Source organism: Brachyistius frenatus, unplaced genomic scaffold (genome assembly GCF_029030835.1).
Source record: "Brachyistius frenatus isolate BFR_SWC_R1_liver_20210118 unplaced genomic scaffold, ASM2903083v1 Contig_487, whole genome shotgun sequence".
In the NCBI taxonomy this organism is placed as follows: domain Eukaryota; kingdom Metazoa; phylum Chordata; class Actinopteri; family Embiotocidae; genus Brachyistius; species Brachyistius frenatus.
Window position 1 is genome coordinate 77,501 of NW_027211086.1, and position 18,752 is coordinate 96,252.

General features: G+C 42.0%; 1 protein-coding gene across 1 annotated transcript in view; it reads right to left on the reverse strand.

Annotated features, from left to right (window-relative positions):
• The window catches only part of alcama (activated leukocyte cell adhesion molecule a), a gene marked incomplete at its 5' end in the record, with an annotated part of 34,940 nt that overhangs the window by 9,216 nt on the left and 6,972 nt on the right, over positions 1–18,752 (reverse strand). The window contains 9 exons of the mRNA XM_069687755.1: positions 1,357–1,383; positions 2,992–3,121; positions 6,656–6,777; positions 7,280–7,403; positions 8,014–8,126; positions 13,436–13,568; positions 14,177–14,301; positions 15,937–16,107; positions 16,585–16,672. Coding sequence (XP_069543856.1) covers positions 1,357–1,383; positions 2,992–3,121; positions 6,656–6,777; positions 7,280–7,403; positions 8,014–8,126; positions 13,436–13,568; positions 14,177–14,301; positions 15,937–16,107; positions 16,585–16,672 — 1,033 coding nt within the window. The remainder of the gene's footprint in view (positions 1–1,356; positions 1,384–2,991; positions 3,122–6,655; positions 6,778–7,279; positions 7,404–8,013; positions 8,127–13,435; positions 13,569–14,176; positions 14,302–15,936; positions 16,108–16,584; positions 16,673–18,752) is intronic.

Sequence of the window (18,752 nt, forward strand, 5' to 3'; positions counted from 1 at the left end):
TGATTTCTCTGGTCTCTCTGGTCTCTGGTTTCTCTGGTCTCTGGTTTCTCTGGTCTCTCTGGTTTCTCTGATTTCTCTGGCCTCTCTGGTCTCTGGTTTCTCTGGTCTCTCTGGTCTCTGGTTTCTCTGGTCTCTCTGGTTTCTCTGGTCTCTCTGGTTTCTCTGGTCTCTCTGGTTTCTCTGATTTCTCTGGTCTCTCTGATTTTTCTAGTTTCTCTGGTCTCTCTGGTCTCTCTGGTCTCTCTGATTTTTCTAGTTTCTCTGGTCTCTCTTGTCTCTCTGATTTTTCTAGTTTCTGTGGTCTCTGATTTTTCTAGTTTCTCTGGTCTCTCTGGTCTCTAGTTTCTCTGGTCTCTCTGATTTTTCTAGTTTCTCTGGTCTCTCTGGTCTCTGGTTTCTCTGGTCTCTCTGGTCTCTCTGATTTTTCTAGTTTCTCTGGTCTCTGATTTCTCAGCTGAGCTACAGACGCTGAAGCTCTTTATAAATGAGAACAGTGAGGAACCGGTAGTTGTCTTTGATTTGTTGACAGGTGGTTGGAGACTGTGAGCAGCTCTAACAGGTGGAAACATGATTAGTCATCTAACACAATGATTCCTAAACTGTGGGAAGTGTATCAGCAGGGCGCCCCCTGGTGGTATTAAAGACCCAACACTTGTACTTCCACTGACTATTAAAAAAAATACATCACATTACAATGACGTTAAAACTAGCTGTTAATTATTTCTGTTTCAGAAATAAAAAGGCACGTGTTTGCCATGTAGGGAGACATTATGATTGTGTTTTTTTTTACCATTAACCAAAACTGTGCTCAGTCTTATTGTATAACAATCATCAGATAATGTTTATAATCTGCCCGAAGGCTCCTCTGCATGAGCCAGACAGTTAACAGATGAAAGATGGAGGAGGTGAGATGAGGGCAAATGTTCAGACACACTAATGAAGAGAGAAATATGGCTGTGTATATGAATGTTTAGTGGGTGCAAAACAGAGGGGAGGGAATCACCAGAGGCCCCACAACACCATATTATAGTGATTTTAAATATAACTTGTATTACGATTATTATTTTGTTTTAACTGCAAATAATGTCTGATGTTTTTCAACATGTTTTATCAAATAAAATCTACCTTTCAGTTGCATTCACCTGACAAATGTGTTTTTTACGATTGATATGATAATAAATCGATACTTGGCATCTGTGTATTGATACAATATTTTCTCTAAATATCGCTGCAGGATGGTGTTTGGCTGTTTAGCACCTCTGATGACAGATTAGATAAATAACACAAAACTAGTTGGATATTTTTGCAGAAAGTCCAGAAAGTAAAAGAAAAGGTCAAAGGAAAACAAAATCTTACCTCGTCCTTCATTTTCCTCCCTAAAAACTGAAATCAAACATAAATAAATTAGAACTTAAAAAGTCAAACTGAACATACAGATCCTGTTTGTGTGGAAAAAAGTCAAGAGAAATGAAAAGGCCGGCAACGCCTCACAAAGATGAAATCAAAGCTTCTCCCAATGAGCAGACTGCATCTCTGACAACAATGAAAGCAACAATTTATTCTGCTTTCAGAGGAGATGCCAGGAGGCTCTCAGACTGGAGGGTTTAGCACCCACAGCCAGGAGGTAGTGAGGGAGGAGGAGAGACAAAGGACAGGAGGATTATCACAGAATGAGGAGGACCGGCGGTTCACAGCATGTATTCATGAAATGAAAGGATGTCTCTGTACTCGCTGACAGTCGCGGCCTGTTTTGGGCTTTCTTTTGTGTCTTTTTCGGTTCCAGTATCCACAGTGGAGGGATGCTGGGTAATTGGCTCATCTGCACGGCACATGTTTAAATCCACATTATGAAGCAGCTTCAGCTGAAAACTGCTGCTGATAAAAGGTTTCAATGACGTGTGGAAAACAGAAGAAGTGTTATAAAAAAAAAAGAGGAAGTTCATGTTAAAGGACTGTTCGGTGTCATTTCAATACACCCACTGGTTCCCCACAAACTGAAGACCTGCTGATGTACATGTGGAAAGGTTGTTCAGTCTAGTATTCAGATGGATTCATCCTCTCTCATCACTTCCCACTTTTGATCTCTGTTGGTTGAAGTAGTTTTATTGCTACGACTGGTTTAATTAATGAGAAACGGTATCAGGATGAAGATTGTGTTCCAGAAGTTAACGTCAATCTATCTTCATACTAAATACATTATATTGGGTGTATTTTTACATTTCATATATCAGTTCTTTACTTTTTTTTCATCTGTATGTTTTACTTAAATATTTTTTCAGCTATCATTTCAATATATTTATACTGCTCATACAGTCAACATATTTATTATTTCTATCTATAAATCGAGCTCAGGCATCAACCATCAGTGATGTCATCATCCATCAGTGATGTCATCAACCATCAGTGATGTCATCGTTGGTTTGTGAACGTTATGAATCCTCCAGTTCAGATTCTGTCCGTCACCACCTTTGCTAGTTCGGAGCGGTTCGGAGCAGGAAGTGACCACATTTGGACGAGCTGGGGGAGGAGCCAGCGGTGGATCTGACCGATCTGATCGGAAACCTGACGATACTACGTCCCGCCCACCGATAGCTGTAACCTGACTGCACCACAGGCCTGTCAATCAAACAGACACGCCCCCAAAAACAGGTGTTCTTGAATCTTCTTTTCTAATGAATGAGGGATTATTTTCAGATGGACCTCCAGAAAACTAAGAAGAAGGAGTGACTTTAGCTAACAACACCGAGATAACTGATGGACACATTTTATTCACTTTGGATTTGATGAGAGAAGTTGAATGGGAGTCTATGGAGCCGGAGGCTTTTTGGAGCCGACCTCTAGTGGCACTCGGTGGTATTGCAGCTGAAGACACTTCTGGATCGGAACCATTTTTCAGAACTTTTATATACCGTCTGTGATGTAGCTACAGACGGGTAGATACTGACTGATTGATAGATAGAAAGATTGATTGATAGCTAGATATTAACTCACCAGAGGACACGTTGATGGTCATGACATCGTCTCCCAGCTTGTTGCTGACGCTGCAGGTGACGGTCAGGTTCAGCTTGGGGACCACGGTGATTTTGTGGGTGGCTTTGCCGTTGCTGTAGGAGCTCTCCTCCTGCAGCAGAAACAGGAAATAAATCTCTCACTCAGCAGCCTCCTAATGTCACTGTGAGCAGCGCGTTTCCTCTTCTGCCTGTCAGCTGGTAATGGTGGGGATGGAGGGAGATAATGAACGTAGTAATGCAGCGCTGACCTCAGACAGGGGAGCTGCTCTGCTGACAGTCTGACAGCAAACTAAAGGAAACACCAAACAGACTCTTCCTTTCTTACAAACCTCAGTTCAACTGCCTAGTCGTCAGAGCATCATCTGCTCACAGAGTGACGTCCATCACTGAACATCCCGATGAGGGATCTGAGTCTGGTGTGCACTGAGACACGCCGTCGCTCAGAGTGGAAGACATTTCTTTAATTAATTGAAAAACAGAGACGTTCAGGCAAGCGTTTGCTCTTTTTTAATCTCCTTCATGTTGTTTCTGTTTCCACTGATGTCTTAAAGTTGGTAACAAGTTTTTTCAAACTTCTCAAACATGCATTCACTGTTATATCTGATAATGCTTAAAATCTAGTAAAGATCAAATTTGGTGATTTTGAACGTTTAAACTCTGGGATTAAAAGTGCCTTAAAACAATCTCTGTATTTCATGTAATACAAAGTCACTGGGTTATTTTAAAATGGAGTCAGAAAGTTGAAAAGTGTATTTCTCTTCCTGCATTAAAAAAACATCATTTAGAAATAAAGATGGTTTTCACAGTGCAGCTGCTTCCAGCAGCGCTCTGTTCTTCCTCCTGTTCTTTGGGAGGGAAAATGTCCCCATTCATCATCTGTTTGCCTTAACAGGATAATCCTGCTGTTATCCAGCAGCTATTAGAGCAGAAATTATCCTCACTTAACCAACACTGATGCATTATGGCTCCAACAGTTGCCAGTCAGTTGTGCAGTTCGCAATCTCTAATGCAAAGTTGTACGGAGCTGATTTCCTGCCAAAACCTGAGAAACAAACAGAACCTGGTTTACAAATGTCCTGCAGTTCATGAATCATCGAAAAACACTCTGAACAGGAAAGTTCACCGTCAGACAAGTTTCACATCGAAAGGAACAGAACTTTTTGTGTGTATGTCCAGTCAGTATTGATGGTATTCTGTATGCAGTAAATAGAAGCAATAAATTCCTCAATAACTGCAGGCTAACTGAGCTATGTAGGTCACCAGGGGGCGCTCTAGATACCGAACCCAAACAGAACCTCATTCTCTCTGCTTGTACTACAGTTAGCTACATTTCCAGCAGAGGAAACTTTGTTCTAAAATATATGTGCAGATGTTGAGGATGACGAGGAGACCTTGTTTTGTCTTACTCTGATATTAAACCATATTAATTATAAATATCTGAAGAACTGCAGCAGAGAGAAGTTCATGCTGCAGCTACATTAGACGTGGAAGAAGATACGGACGACGAGAACTGTCTAGAAAGTGATCTGCAGAAAGCAAAGAGCCGTAAATCTGCTGCGAGGATGAAGTGAAGTGAAACACTGTCATCACAAACATTCAGAGAACAGATCAGACAGCTGCTGTCGGGCTGTGGAGCTCCTGAACACCTTCTCATCTCCAGGAGGCTGAAATGATCCTGAACTGTTGCTTTCAACAGATGAACCTAGATTTGAAGCCGACACCTAAAGTGTTTGTAAGAATGTGAAAGGTCTGGGCAGCGCAGATGAGGAGGACTTGGCTGGACCCATAGATGTAGAGCAGGTAGAAGTGATGCTGATTAAAGGCTGATCACTTCACACATCATTTTATATCACCTCTCAGTGAACTTCACCGTGTGATGGAGTCCACAGGAAGTGAAGCTTCTGAATCCAGAAAAGTCTGTCTGAACACCTTCAAGGCATAAAGCACAGATCAAAGTCTCAGAATCCAGATCTCAAAGATGGAGCTTTCAGTTTCTTTTTTTTAGATTAGATTTTTACACACCTTCCACTCAACTGAAGGACGAGAGATTACCACGGCTGGAGTCCAGCTATGAGTTTCACTTTGATCTGAATTAGACTGAATAAGAAGGAAATGAACTGCTGTTTTCTTTGTTTGGTGACGGATCTCGAACCATCAGTGATGTCATCATCCATCAGTGATGTCATCAACCATCAGTGATGTCATCGTTGGTTTGTGAACGTTATGAATCCTCCAGTTCAGATTCTGTCCGTCACCATCTTTGCTAGTTCGGAGCGGTTTGGAGCAGGAAGTGACCATATTTGGACGAGCTGGGGGAGGAGCCAGCGGTGGATCTGACCGATCTGATCGGAAACCTGAAGATACTACGTCCCGCCCACCGATAGCTGTAACCTGACTGCACCGCAGGCCTGTCAATCAAACAGACACGCCCCCCAAAAACAGGTGTTCTTGAATCTTCTTTTCTAATGAATGAGGGATTATTTTCAGATGGACCTCCAGAAAACTAAGAAGAAGGAGTGACTTTAGCTAACAACACCGAGAGAACTGATGGACACATTTTATTCACTTTGGATTTGATGAGAGAAGTTGAATGGGAGTCTATGGAGCCGGAGGCTTTTTGGAGCCGACCTCTAGTGGCACTCGCTGGGATTGCAGCTGAAGACACTTCTGGATCGGAACCATTTTACAGACCTGAAACTATGAACTCTTTTATAAACAGTCTGTGATCACAACCAGGTCTTAAAGCACTGATCAAGGTTTTGTACAGAGACACTGAGTGTGCTGCAGATCAATGGAGGATTTTGCTGTTTGCAATGAAATCTGAAGACTTTCATTCTGCAGCCAAACATTAGCATTATTAGTTAATTTGTTGAATAAAAAATCAAAAGCAAAGTCAGATATTTAATAAAATGGAATAAACGATGAAGGAAGACAATTCTTTGCCAGTTCCAAATTATGTTAATTGTGTTTTCCTTTTGTTTTCTTGAAGGATTCCAACAAACTCCTTCACGATTGTAACTCTGAATGATTTAAAATTATTTATTTACATTCTTGAACCTGAATCAGAATATTTCAGTTCTTTCAGGCAGTATTTGTCTGAGAAATGCTGCCTGTGTCAGTGGAGTCTGCAGCTGTGTGCATGCAGGTATCAGCAGGCAGCACAACCAAGCATTTAAATGACTCATTGCATGTTTGTGAAGAAAGTCACGTGATATTTGTTTTGTCCTTGAAGATAGACTGTAGACATGCTGTACTTGATGTTGTCAAGGTATTATAGCTATATTTTGTCCTTGCAAAAGAAAATGCATTAGTTTGTTAATATTGTTTCTATCTGTAAACCACATTGTGTTTGTTGGGGAATTGTAGGAATTTATAAAACATGTTTTGTTTGTTAAGTTTTGGCTGCAAATTCGTTTCATGCAAATGTTGATGGAACAATTTTATACTGATCATACAGTCTGAATGTTATTCAGGACTCTATAATGAAGCAAAAAATAAAAGCAGGAATGGGTGAGAACCTCTGCAGGGGCTTTTTTTGTCTTACGGGATCCTCAAAGAACATTTTAATCTCAATGCTGGTTTGTCGACATGTTTCTGCTTTTACAGGAAACATACTGAACACACACGGACGCTCCGTCGCTTACGTTGGTGTTGTTGATGCTCCACTGGAAGACGGGTTCCGGGACTCCCTCAGCCTCACATGTCAGGACTTTGTGTTTGGCATCGCCGGCGCGGTGTTTGGTCAGGCTAGTGATCACAGGCTTCCCTGATACAAACACATCATCTTCTTAGTGACACACTTCATTTCATCACAAATCTCATGCAATGTACCAGGATAGATCCAGAAAGATAAAAGCCTGATGATAACTGGTACAAACGTCCTCTCTCGATCATTATCAGTTCCTGAATTCCACGTGTTTGTGAGCAGAACTTATTGATCTACCCTCGTACAGCGAGTTTATGAAGTTATGTTGACAAAAAAACAAGTTGATTCCAGTTTAGACTTCATGGAATGAATCAGTTGTTAGAGAGATGCACTAGAAGGAGAATGAAAGCTGTCAAAGTCACGAACTGCATCTGCTCAGTATTGTCCTCAAAATATTAAAATAATCTAGTTTTTAGATTTAAAACCTTTGATCTTTAAAAAAAAAAAAATAACTTATTGAATGAATAAGGTGGACACTGACCATGACTACACACACACACACACACACACACACACACACACACACACACACACACACACACAAACATGCCACCCCCCTCACCTTCTACGACCAGGTGGAAGCTCTGGCGGCGTGTCAGGCCCGTCATGGAGACCTCACACACGTAGAGTCCTGCATCGCCGTACGTCAGCTTGCTGAACTCGGGCTCCTTCACCGTCTTCCTGTTCTGAAAACCATCAGAGTCTCAGTCCGTCTGTGTTCTCCAAAATAAAATGCACCCGTAACTGTAATTCAAATGCAACAGAAACACACATTCTTCCTATCTGATGTTCCGTTCACTGATCTGACCTGCTGATATAATGACAGGATGAACATGAATTAATACGACATGTCAACTTTCATCTCTGTCTGTTTGGATAGCGACCGTAACGTGAGGCCACTGAAATCTGTGCACCGATGTGCTGAAGACTCCGTATCTCCTCTTCAGTTCTTCATCACTGCCTTATGATTATCTGCAGTATATCCAACTATTAAACAACGAATCTGATCAGACTTTTTCTTATTTGTTAAATGAGTCTCAATTTAGCCAATTTATCATCTCGATCTCACAGATTTCTACTTTAGGTTGTAGTTAAACCTTTAAACAACAGTTTAAGGACCCATAAATATAACATGTGCTTTCATTTATGTTTTTGTAGTTTCGTCTGAGCTCTGTGTGTCAGACACACGATGACGAACACACGGTTCTTCACTTCCATTGTTCTCCTGAGATGGAAGGCAGGAAAACAAATCAGTGTCCTGCCACTGCTCTCAGTATTTATAAAAATTATAGTTACCTTTGTCCACAACACTTTAGCGTCGCCTGAAGTGTTCTTCTCCATCTTCACGGTCAGCTTGTCCCCGACGGTCTTCACGACCCTCCCGCTGGGACTGAGAGTCAAGTCCAGGACTTGAACACAGAAACAGAACCATCACCATCACCATCACCAACACCAACACCAACACCATCACCAACACCAAAAACCAACACCAATTTGTTCAAATTCCTCTAGACTCTCTAACATGGAGCTTTATGAGTTTATGAGATGTACTTAAAGAAATCTAAAAAGGTAACTACTGTTCCACCCGTGTGGTCTTATCGACGTCTGATGAACTTGTTCAGTGTCTCTGGATCACAAAGTGTCCAGTATGACAGGTGTTTGTGTGTTCAGAGACAAGTTGATTCACCTACTTCCTGTCCCCGCCAGGCTCTTCATTCACTCTTTTATCCCTCTTATGGGTCCTGAATATCAACTGTTCTCTTTAATATTTTTCCATCTTGGTTGGCAATTACAATTTCTCCAACAAAATCAAATCCTTGCTTGGCTGGACATTACATTACATTTCATTACATTACATTACATTACATTTATCTGACTCTTTTATCCAAAGCGACTTACAATAAGTTCATTTCAACCATGAGGGTTCAAAACCAGAACAACAACAATCAAGAAAATACAATTTCTTCCAGAAAGCCAAACTACAAAGTTCTATCAGTAAGTTCTATTTTAAGCTACTAAAGTTCTACTGTTCAAGGTAAAGGAGGAGGAGGAGGAGGAGGAGCAGGAGCGGAGTAGTGTGAGTGTATTTAGGAGGTTAAAGATCAGTCGAGCTGCTGCATTCTGGATGAGCTGCAGAGGTCAGATGGTACGAACAGGTAGACCTGCCAGGAGAGAGTTACAGTAGTCCAGACGTGAGATGACCAGAACCTGGACCGGAACCTGGACCAGAGCCTGGGCCAGAACCTGGACCAGAACTTGGACCAGAACCTGGATCAGAGCCTGGACCAGAACCTGGACCAGAACCTGGACCAGAACCTGCGCCGCCTTCTGAGTGAGAAGAGGACATATTCTCCTGATGTTGTGCAGCAAGCAGGACATGTTATAATCCTTCAGTTTTGTTCGTCACTAACAGGACAGTTTGACATCTTTACTTAGTTTATTTCCACCGACACATGTACAAATGTACCACGATGTGAAATAATCCATTTGTTGGATTGTTTATCAGTTATTTCAATCTGAGGAGTCTTGAACAGAGATGGATGGATGTCAGAGCTTGTGATCTGACTGAATAATCACTTCTAATAACCGGAGCCAGCTGAAAACATCTGAGGCTGCCTGTATTTAAACTGCAGATCTGTGGGTTCATACGTTGACATGTCGTCAGCAAAAGAACTAATCTGATGTTGTTTCATTAACATTTTAATAAGTGATCAGGTTAAAAAAAAAATACTTTTTATCACATGACTCCATCTTTGTGTCGTCTACTTGTGTATTTACATCTTTATAAAAAGTTTTAATGATTGTTTTACAACTGCATGTCTTTAAATTTGTTTCAGGGACTTATATTTTGTAAATAGTTTTTTATTGGTAGTTTATCTGATTTGTCTCCATGATGTCTTTTGTTTCTGAGACATCAGCCTTTTTCGGAATGTTGTTTGATCACATTTACATCCACTCTTCCTGTTTATTTCCATTTTTATTTCATGCTTTGGTGTCATTTTTGTTGCCTCTTCTCTAATTTTTAATTCAGTTTGTAACTGAACCAACTTTTCCTTGCTCTGCTTCTCTAAATCAGAACAGTAATTTTCTGTCTAAGAGCAGGTTTACATTCGTCTAAAAGAATCGGAGAGGACACTTCCTCCTTCCTACATTTAGCTGGTGAATCTTTTCCATCCATCTGATTTCAATCCCTGCCTCCATAGTGTGTGCTTTGTTTCAGAATCCAATTTAAATATAAACTGGGCAGACATCTGATAAGTCTGTCACTTTATATAAATCTCCTTGAAACATAAAAAATGTAATATATAGAACGTGAATCAGATTCAAACCCCTCGTACGTCTGAGAGTCCCTCCGTAATTAATTTGATAGTTTTTGACATTCCCTTCCCTCCTGAGACGAAAGGTTTCGAGTGTCAGCTGAAGGCCTAACTTCACAAATTAGAAAACCTGAAGCCTCTGAGATTAATAACTCAAAGACTTGATGATAAAAATCTGCACTCAGAAACCGGAGAAGCAGAAAAGTAAGAAAACACCTGAACCAGGAAAGATCTCTCATCGATATGCTCCTCTTCATACGTGAATTTACAATAAATCAAAGTTTCTACATCTCTTCTAGGACCTTGACGACAGGAAGATCGATACTAATTAAATCTCCATCTCTTTAGTTTCAGGTGTTCCACTTCTGTTAGAGGAGATCTGGCAGAACTCTTACATCATTATTTCCTTTCATTAACTTCATACTCTGCATGGGTATTTGAAGCCCCTTAAAGCCTGAACTTAAATTATATCTTAAACTTCTGGTGCAACAAACACAAACATGAACATTAACACCAGAAGAAACCATGAAATCCACTCTGACAGTAAAAATCTGCTCTTCATACAGCTCACCATTACAAAAACTATTAAGTTGTTATAATTATATCATGTAACCAAAGTTACCTTTTAAATATGGACAGCTGAACAAAATCATCTCGTTTTACTTTTATTTTTTTATTCTTTATGAACTACTTTTAAGTGTTAAATTCAACACATGTGAAGATGATCAGTAACAACTACATTCTGTTTTTAATAATTAATAATGTCTTATTGGGTTAATATGTTCAACAGTTCTTATCTATGAAAGTATGTTTGTCTTTTTTTATGCCAGCAAAAAAAAAAAAAACAGTTTTGAAAGCAAATTTCTCACGCTGCAATCAAGTCAAGTTTGTAAGTAAAAATATACACACTGAGAATAAAATTATTTGCATTGTAAACACATTTGCTCGTTTTCAGAAGTCAGAATTTTGCTTATAAAACTAGACTTTTTGTCTGCGAATCAAAAACCTTTGTGAGTCGAGTTGGACGGAGTGGGCGGGACATGTGGCAGAGACGGGAGTTTCTATTGGTGGATTAACTTGGACCCACTTAGCATAAACACCTGATAGAAGAGGAGTGTGTTGAGCTACATGGAGGTGTGTTTGTGTTATATTCATCTTTTCTATTAAAACCCTGTTAACTGTGGCAGCATGGCTTTCACTTTGCTCATATTTCATATAGTTTCTTCTCCTGCTGGATGAAGAGCAGCCTGTCGCTATAATGTTCCGCTGTGAGGCACCAAAAATATACTTTCATAGACAAAATTATGAATTCTGTGACCAAAACTGTAAAAGAAAATTTGTTGCAGTGAAAATAATTTTCATATTTTTACTTACAAACTTGATTTTTGATTGCAGTGAGAAATTTGCTTTGCTTGCATAATAAAGACACAAAAATACCTTCATACTCATCCACCATAAATTTTTCTTGTTTTATTATGAGTAGAGCTCTATTAGTACCCATAATGCACCACAATAAAATGTATGTGAATGTAGATAAAGCTGATATGTATATTTACAAATCAAAGTATTTGGACTAAGAGATCAGTTAATCATTTAGTTTTGGTGGAAAAAGAGAGAAAAAAAAGTTGGTAAATGTTCAGTTTCTGGCCGTCAGAGAACATTCACATCACTCCGAGAGCAACAGATACTTCTCTTCAATATGAGGGGTACACGTACACAAACACACACACACACACACACACACACACACACACACACACACACACACACACACACACACACACACACACACACACACACACACACACACACACACACACACACACACACACACACACACACCATGGTGGGTGACTGGAGGGGGAGCTGGTGTGTGGCAGGAGGAGGAAGCAGCTGATCAGCCTCCTGAGCTGCTGCCCATCCAACTTTGTCACTTGCTGTGATTGGTTGTCCTCCTCCTGCTGTCCTCCTTCTACTGGCATTCCTACATCTCTCTTCCAGTTTAATCTGATTAGCATTACTGCTCCCATGACTTCATTTACAGTCAATAAAAATAGCTTCTTATACATAGGAAGAGTAAAGTTCAGAGAAGATCAGAGGAGGATGGGTGAGTTTTGGGTGAGTTTAGTTTTGGGAGAGTTTTGGGTGAGTTTAGTTTTGGGGGAGTTCTGGGGGAGTTTAGTTTTGGGAGAGTTTTGGGGGAGTTTAGTTTTGGGGGAGTTTAGTTTTAGGGGAGTTTTGGGTGAGTTTAGTTTTGGGGGAGTTTTGGGTGAGTTTAGTTTTGGGAGAGTTTTGGGGGAGTTTAGTTTTGGGGGAGTTTTGGGGGAGTTTAGTTTTGGGAGAGTTTTGGGGGAGTTTAGTTTTGGGGGAGTTTAGTTTTGGGAGAGTTTTGGGCGAGTTTTGGGGGAGTTTAGTTTTGGGAGAGTTTTGGGAGAGTTTTGGGGGAGTTTTGGGGGAGTTTAGTTTTAGGGGAGTTTTGGGGGAGTTTAGTTTTGGGGGAGTTTTGGGTGAGTTTAGTTTTGGGAGAGTTTTGGGGGAGTTTAGTTTTGGGGGAGTTTTGGGGGAGTTTAGTTTTGGGAGAGTTTTGGGGGAGTTTAGTTTTGGGGGAGTTTAGTTTTGGGAGAGTTTTGGGGGAGTTTAGTTTTGGGGGAGTTTTGGGGGAGTTTAGTTTTGGGAGAGTTTTGGGGGAGTTTAGTTTTGGGGGAGTTTAGTTTTGGGAGAGTTTTGGGGGAGTTTTGGGGGAGTTTAGTTTTGGGAGAGTTTTGGGGGAGTTTAGTTTTGGGGGAGTTTAGTTTTGGGGGAGTTTTGGGTGAGTTTAGTTTTGGGAGAGTTTTGGGGGAGTTTAGTTTTGGGGGAGTTTTGGGGGAGTTTAGTTTTGGGAGAGTTTTGGGGGAGTTTAGTTTTGGGGGAGTTTAGTTTTGGGAGAGTTTTGGGGGAGTTTAGTTTTGGGAGAGTTTTGGGAGAGTTTTGGGGGAGTTTAGTTTTAGGGGAGTTTTGGGGGAGTTTAGTTTTGGGGGAGTTTAGTTTTGGGGGAGTTTTGGGTGAGTTTAGTTTTGGGGGAGTTTAGTTTTGGGGGAGTTTAGTTTTGGGGGTGTTTTTGGGGAGTTTAGTTTTGGGGGAGTTTTGGGGGAGTTTAGTTTTGGGGGAGTTTAGTTTTGGGGGAGTTTTGGGGGAGTTTAGTTTTGGGGGAGTTTAGTTTTGGGGGAGTTTAGTTTTGGGGGAGTTTAGTTTTGGGGGAGTTTAGTTTTGGGGGAGTTTTGGGGGAGTTTAGTTTTGGGGGAGTTTAGTTTTGGGGGAGCAGCCGTCCGTCGGCTGAACAGTTGTAGGTGTGTGTGCCTCAGCAGTGATTTCCCTCCCTGTGGTGCTGCAGTGTGTTCAGGTTCTTCAACATCAGTACTCACAGCTCACAGAGATGCTCTGAGACGACCCCATCTTCTCGTTGTCTGCCAGCGAGCACCGGTACTCTCCAGCATCCTCTCGGCTCACCGCAGGCAGGGAGAAGGAGTCCGAGTTCTCCACCAGCTCCTTCTTACCCTGTAGGGAGGAGGAGGAAGGAGGGAGGGAGACGGAGGAAAGCGGGAGGGAGGAGAAGGAGGTGGAGGGAGGAGGAGGAGGAGGAGGAGGAAGGGAGGAGGAGGAGCAGGAGGGAGGTGGAGGGAGGGAGGAAGAGCAGGAGGGAGGGAGGGAGGGGGAGGGAGGAGTAGGAGGAGCAGGAGGAGCAGAGAGATACTATTATCTCCAGGCATTGTAACATGGGGACCAATCACAGAGTTCCATCCGTCGATCATCAGCATCTTCCTGTGATGTCACCACGGACCTGGAACTGGATTTCAACTCCAGAGTCATTTCTGTTATTATTACAGGAAGAGTGCAGTGATGAGGTCCACAATATTTAAAATGAAATACTCTCACCAGAAACCAGATTAAAAACAACATGTGGGGCTTTTAAACCTCATAAAGATATACCATCATCACCACATTCTTGAATGCTGGATCCACTTTTGACCCAAATACAGAGAAGAATATTCCAGCGTGTCAGTCCATAGGATGAAGCCCCGGCTGAGCTCACAGACAGACTTCATTCCTTATCATTTTATGAAGGCATATTGCTACTAGAGGTTGGAGGCGGGGCTCCGGCTCACCTGGAAGAGGAAGAAGAAGGAGCTGGGAGGAGGGTTGCCATCGGCGTTGCACTTCAGCGTCACGTTGTCTCCTTCTACGATTGGACCTTTGGACAGAACCTGCAGGCTCACCTTCTCCGATGGGTCTGACAGAGGGAAGTTCAGACGGATGAGACTCTGTTCCACACATACACACAACTGTCTGATCAGCACATCAGAAAGTTTACTGAGCTCATCGGTCACGCTTGTGTTTTTATGGCTGATTATCAATCACAGAGTTCTGCACTTTCATTTCTCTGCATACTTGATTGTGGTTCATGCAGCAGAGTCACTGAATGCTCTGAAGATCGTCCCTTTGAACTTCCCTTTCAGTGTCCACACATAATATTAAATATTAGATGTGTATCGAGGCAGATTATCAGTCAGAGCTACTGTCTGAGTTCCACCTGACCGTAACTACACTCATCACAAAGAAGCTCCACGTGTGTCATACTTATTTTGAATTGTGTTTTCTTGTAAATTATGGGGACGTCTGACTTAATGCATTTTCTCGTTTACATTTTAGACATTCAGCCAAGCAGCAATCAGAAGTGACAACCTGACTGCACCACAGGCCTGTCAATCAAACAGACACGCCCCCAAAAACAGGTGTTCTTGAATCTTCTTTTCTAATGAATGAGGGATTATTTTCAGATGGACCTCCAGAAAACTAAGAAGAAGGAGTGACTTTAGCTAACAACACCGAGATAACTGATGGACACATTTTATTCACTTTGGATTTGATGAGAGAAGTTGAATGGGAGTCTATGGAGCCGGAGGCTTTTTGGAGCCGACCTCTAGTGGCACTCGCTGGTATTGCAGCTGAAGACACTTCTGGATCAGAACCATTTTACAGACCTGAAGCTACAAACTCTTTTAGAAACAGTCTGTGGATTCATCCAATGGTCTGTCCTCAAAGTCTCCAGCAAAGACACAACTTTATCTCTGAGGTGATTAAGTTTTCTTTTTGAAAATATACACATTTCTATGTTGTTATTAAGTATGAGATGTTTGTAATATTTGTAGCTCCTTTACAGTCTAAACACATGACTCATGAAGGAAGGAAGTGAACCTGGACTACTGCTTGAACAAACATTCATCCTGCAGGATAAAGACCTGCGTGAAGAAATATGAGTTATATAACCTGTCAGCTCCTCCAAAAATCAGAAGTTAAATGACTTACAAAAAAAATCCGTTTGCACTCATTTGACAACATAACTGATGTTAAGATGCTTAAAGAAGTGTTCCTGTTTCTGTCCAGTGTGCAGCTGCGAGGACAACTCAGCAGGAAACGTGAAGTTGAAACCATGTCACGAATAAAAAATAAGGTCATGGAGTTGTTCTGGAGGTTGCTGAAAACTAACTGTTTTAGGAGATCTTTTGTGTATTATTGTGTGTGTGTGTGTGTGTGTGTGTGTGTGTGTGTGTGTGTGTGTGTGTGTGTGTGTGTGTGTGTGTGTGTGTTTCTCTGCTGCAGAGCTCAGACAGCAGCGAAAAAATGTATCATTTTTTGCACCTATAGAACCTGAAAATTCACATTGCACGAGTCCAAACATTCAATTTCTCAGCGTAGCACTTCGTTTAGAACAAAAACAATCTGAAAGAACAAACACAACAAGTATCAGGAAAACTGGGACGAGATGAAGCTCCGCCTCCAACTGTGTGTGTGTGTGTGTGTGGGGGGGGGGCTGACAGGTGTTACACAGGTATGGTATGGTATGGTATATACACACTCCACTCACAGTGAATAGAGAAGGGCTCCAGGGCAGCTTCCTGATTGGTCAGCTCGTGTGTGGACACGCAAGAGAAGATGGCGCCGAAGTCATCCTTGGTGGCGGCGTACTGGAGGGTGGAAGAGGTGGTGGAGAGGCCTGTAGCCGGATCCAGCTTCAGGCTAGGGGTGATGAGAACAGCTGGAGGACCAACACACACACACACACACACACACACACACACACACACACACACACACACACACACACACACACACACACACACACACACACACACACACACACACACACACACACACACACACACACACACACACACACACACACACACACACAGAGTCAGTGCTGCAGGTCAAACAAACAGCTTCTGTTTGAGGAGCTGTGAAACCAGATCAGCAGGTTTTCTGTGTGAAACCAGTTCAGATGAGAAAAGTGTTGAAGTGAGTTTCCGGCTCCAAACCAGCGTCCTGATGACTGCAGCTGTTGGTCTGATCCAGATGACATGAAGCTGCTGTTTCATTTAAAAGTCTGTGACTGATGTGTTTCTATTGTTTTATCTCCTCCTGTCCCTGATATTCAATCCGGCCCGTCCCTCAGGGGGTCTCAGTGGGACCGGCTCGTTTCTGGGTGTGTCACCACACATATCGGATACCTCACCTTTCCCATCGGTGACCAGGGGCTTCCCGTTCTTCTGCCATGAGATACGGGCAGCAGGATGAGCATCTGCTGCGACGCATGTTCCCACCTGAAAGAAGCACAGAAGAGATCTCAACATCAGAGCAAAGTTCATCTTATAAGTTCAGACTCCTGAGAACAGATCCAGGAGCTTTGGTTGGTGATGAATCCTGACATGTTTTAACTGAACAATTTAAGATCTTCACCTCAACTACTGCAGAACTGTTTGAACATCACTGTGTTTAATGTAGATAATAGTGTGAATATGTGAATCGTGCTGAGTTCCAGATGAATCCTCCCCTTAGTACACTAACACATAGTACTCTCACATGTCAGGACTCTCACTGTGTACACAGAGTTGTGTTGTTTCAGATCACACTGACAGGAAATGACCTCATCATGTGACCACATAATATCTGCAACTTGAATTATCTTACTCAGAAATCAACGTGTTTTTGTGTCCTCTGTTTAACACTCAATAAACACACTGATTCTTCTGTCCAGCAGCAGCAGTGGAAAAGAACCACGTTGTGTTCAGGAACAGGTGCTTTTAATTTGAAAATCCTTTACATTGGTGGCCCCTTTCCTTCCTCTACAGAGCCAAGATGGCGACTGTTTAGGGTGGAAAGTGTCCAGAGATTCACACAAACACCAACCATCAGTGATGTCATCAACCATCAGTGATGTCATCAACCATCAGTGATGTCATCGTTGGTTTGTGAACGTTATGAATCCTCCAGTTCAGATTCTGTCCGTCACCATCTTGTTAGTTCGGAGCGGTTTGGAGCAGGAAGTGACCATATTTGGACGAGCTGGGGGAGGAGCCAGCGGTGGATCTGACCGATCTGATCGGAAACCTGACGATACTACGTCCCGCCCACCGATAGCTGTAACCTGACTGCACCGCAGGCCTGTCAATCAAACAGACACGCCCCCAAAAACAGGTGTTCTTGAATCTTCTTTTCTAATGAATGAGGGATTATTTTCAGATGGACCTCCAGAAAACTAAGAAGAAGGAGTGACTTTAGCTAACAACACCGAGAGAACTGATGGACACATTTTATTCACTTTGGATTTGATGAGAGAAGTTGAATGGGAGTCTATGGAGCCGGAGGCTTTTTGGAGCCGACCTCTAGTGGCACTCGCTGGTATTGCAGCTTAAGACACTTCTGGATCAGAACCATTTTACAGACCTGAAGCTACGAACTCTTTTATAAACGGTCTGTGATCACACTTCTTCTTTGGAGCGTTCTGAGTGATTCATCCTGGAACTTATAGTGTTCTGATGTTTCTGTACTGACAGAGAGAACACACTGATGTACTCAGAGTAGAGAGTTAGTACACAAGTACAACATCTGGAACACTAGTACAACATCTGGAACACATCACTGGTCTTTTGTTCAACCTGTTTTTTTTTGTGTTTTATTTTGAAGTCCTGTGTCTTGTCATTTGCTCTTGTGTGTTTCCTGTTTTATTTTTAAGTCCTCCGACCTGTCGTTCCCGCCCTTTTGTGTTTCCTGCACTTTGACCTGGTTCACCTGTTTCCACCTGACATCTGTGTTGAGCGCCTGTTCTCTGTCAGCTGCTTGTTTCTGTGACCTTTGTTCACTTCAGCCTTTCTGTTTCCCACAATGAGCCTCAGTCTGACTTCCTCTCTGTGTTTCTTTAGATAATTCTGCCTGTTGTGACATCCTGCTTCTACTTTCTGTCATTAAAAGTTTTTGTTTGCAGTGTTGTTAGGAGGAAGAATTGCACAAATACCTGAGATGAGTGCTTAGAGTTGTATCATGTAATCCCACATTAACAGGAGAATGTTGGCTGTGTGCCAGAGAGGACAAACAACTATCTCATTCAGGGATGAATTGCTTTTTGTTTTCAGAAGCACGTTGCCTCCCTGCCTCCTCGTTACATCTTCAGGACTGAAGGTCACCAACGGCAGCAGAGATATGCTGTGTGTGAACCAGATAAGGAAGGAGTCATAAGAACATTCCTCCTCCTCAACACATCCTCTAATACAGCCTGTTGTGAGCCGCAACTCACCACATACAATTATTCAGGTGTGCATGAACATCCCTCCATAAATATCTTTATACTTAAATAAATAAATAAATATATATATTTATATAAATAATCACCACTTTATTAGGTAC